Below are 2,406 nucleotides of genomic sequence, written 5' to 3'. Positions count from 1 at the left end.
TGTGTGTGTGAGTGTGAGTAGTATGTTCATCTTCAGCTCAACCCAATGCACATATTGTGAATCTAATTGTGTTGTTTTGTTTTGTTATAACAGACAGCAAGAGAAGGAGGAGGAGGACGAGGAGGAGGAGGGAAGAGGAGGAGGAGGGAAGAGGAGGAGGAGGGAAGAGGAGGAGGGGAGGGAGGAGAAAGGAGGAGGGAGGATGACTTATACAGGATTGGCCATCAACGGAATAAAAAATGTCAGCGGCTCGTAGAACTCGCACCTGACAGACTCTGTACTTCTTTGTCCGTCTTTACATTAACATATTATTGTGCCACTGTCTATCTTCTGTGAATTGCCAGTCGCGCGAGAAATTTAGGAGACAGTTCTATCGCACGCTGCTGAAAATTTTAGCGCGATGTGGTCGAACATAATACAATGTACGGGGTGCCCAATAGTGCCCATTGGGAGATCGGGTGTGGTCGGGTCGGTTTGCTAGCCAGATTGAGAACGCAAAGCAGCTTTCGTGGCACAAGTCGATCGTGCCCCACTCGTCGCCAGAAAAAAACAAACGCGTCTATTTTCAGGCGACGAGCGGAGCGATCGCAATCGACCTGTCCCATTCCCATCTGCAATGTGCACCCCGTATTAGGATACACACCTCGCAACTACTAATCACTAGCGACTGTCGCGTATTAGGATACACACCTCGCAACTACTAATCACTAACGACTGTCGCGTATTAGGATACACACCTCGCAACTACTAATCACTAGCGACTGTCGCGTATTAGGATACATACCTCGCAACTACTAATCACTAGCGACTGTCGCGCGCGACTAAACGTCACGTCGCGCAATAGGAGACATATTATATTTAGGCCGTAGCTTTTTCACTTTTGTCACCGCGACTAAAACAAAATAAAAACGAATCGCTTTGTTTAGTCTTCTCGGGTCTTTGCGTGCGGGTCCATAAGTGGGATAACCAACAGAATCTAGAAGCACATGAACGAAGATCACTGCAAACTGAAGTTCCGACTCATTTTCTTTCATGTGAGCCTAAAACAGGTTAAAAAAATAATGGGGGATTTTCAACATACGCAAAAAAGTGGACATATTAATATTATTTTGAGGAGCCCCACACTTTATAACTCACACTTCTTAAAAACTGCCCAAATTACGGATGAGTACTTGTCGAGACTCACGTGGAGATGTCTTAACAGTCTGTGGAGGAAATCTACAAGCCAACATTGAAATACGGGGACAGGGTGGTGTCGTTTTCTCTAAATGAGTAATTCGTAGGCTAGGTTATGCGGTGTTCACACATACAGGAGTAAGACAAAATTTCAAAGGTCTGGGCTACTCTGGATACACTTCGTCGAGCAATCGGCCTCCCTCCCCGAGTGATATTTCATGCTCGCCATGTGAAATTATTACACAGGCTGCGTGCGGAAATTTTCAAAAAATTATGTCAACAGTCATGGCCAGATGCTCGTCACGATTAAGCCCGAATTTGGCATTATCTTATCGGGAATTGCGCGTCGACCTTTTTCCTGCATGTGTGAACACCGTATTACTATACTTTATTTGTTGTAGTGATCCTGCGTATGTACCCAAAGAGCGGCTTCTAACAAATCAACAGGTTGGATGTTAAAAATAAGATAAAATGAAACACTTTTTAACCAACAACTCACCTCTTTGAGACACTACGCCAGCTATGCACTTCATAAAAACGGAAAACGTTTTTCCCCCCCTTCTTTTGTGACCGCCTGGGCGAAGAGAAAACTAGGTCTCTGGTTCTTTTGCCCTCGCACAATGACTGATAGCCAGTGCACTTTAAAAAGCGACCCACACCACACCACAGAACTCGGAAAATACAGACATCGTAGCCTACTTGCAGGCATTTTTACACCACCGTTCGACACAATTTTAGACTTAAAAAGGCAGGCTGCATCAACCCTGCCTGTCAGGGGCAATCCGAGCTGGTAGGGACACAACGTCCCAGCAGACAGACGAGGATACTCAATAGGAAAATCATCCCACACGGGAATCCAACGGACATCTTTTGCGCGTAATGGCGGAACGACAAACCAAAACCCCACAGACACCGGAAAATTGCATTGAACCACACCATAAGTACAGTCACAAATGACCATTCTGTACTTTTCACACATCTACAGCGTCTCCGTTTTTCAACTCTAAAAACAAAGAAGGTTAATCCACCTTAACATACAGCCAATTTTGCCATCCAATCTAATCAGTGTCACGAACATTCTCATAACTCAGTACCTATTTAGTTTTAACTACATGTATTCGAATAAAATTAACACCAAACTGATCAGATTGATTGATTGGGTAGATGTTTTACGGCACTATCGACACAATTTTGGTCATTTAAGCGCCATCAGGTTTCACCGCTACAAAA

At 44.5% G+C, this 2,406-nt stretch overlaps 1 protein-coding gene across 1 annotated transcript in view; it reads right to left on the bottom strand.

The window, feature by feature from the left end:
* The window catches only part of LOC101848099 (pantetheinase), a gene marked incomplete in the record, with an annotated part of 7,922 nt that extends 6,150 nt beyond the window's left edge, over nucleotides 1-1,772 (bottom strand). The window contains 1 exon segment of the mRNA XM_013079443.2: nucleotides 1,676-1,772. Within this exon segment, the coding sequence (XP_012934897.1) occupies nucleotides 1,676-1,709 (34 nt within the window).
* Between the last annotated feature and the right edge of the window lie 634 nt (nucleotides 1,773-2,406).

The sequence above is a fragment of the Aplysia californica genome, unplaced genomic scaffold, assembly GCF_000002075.1.
Source record: "Aplysia californica isolate F4 #8 unplaced genomic scaffold, AplCal3.0 scaffold00052, whole genome shotgun sequence".
Lineage (NCBI taxonomy): Eukaryota > Metazoa > Mollusca > Gastropoda > Aplysiida > Aplysiidae > Aplysia > Aplysia californica.
This window is presented reverse-complemented; position numbering and strand designations above follow the sequence as displayed.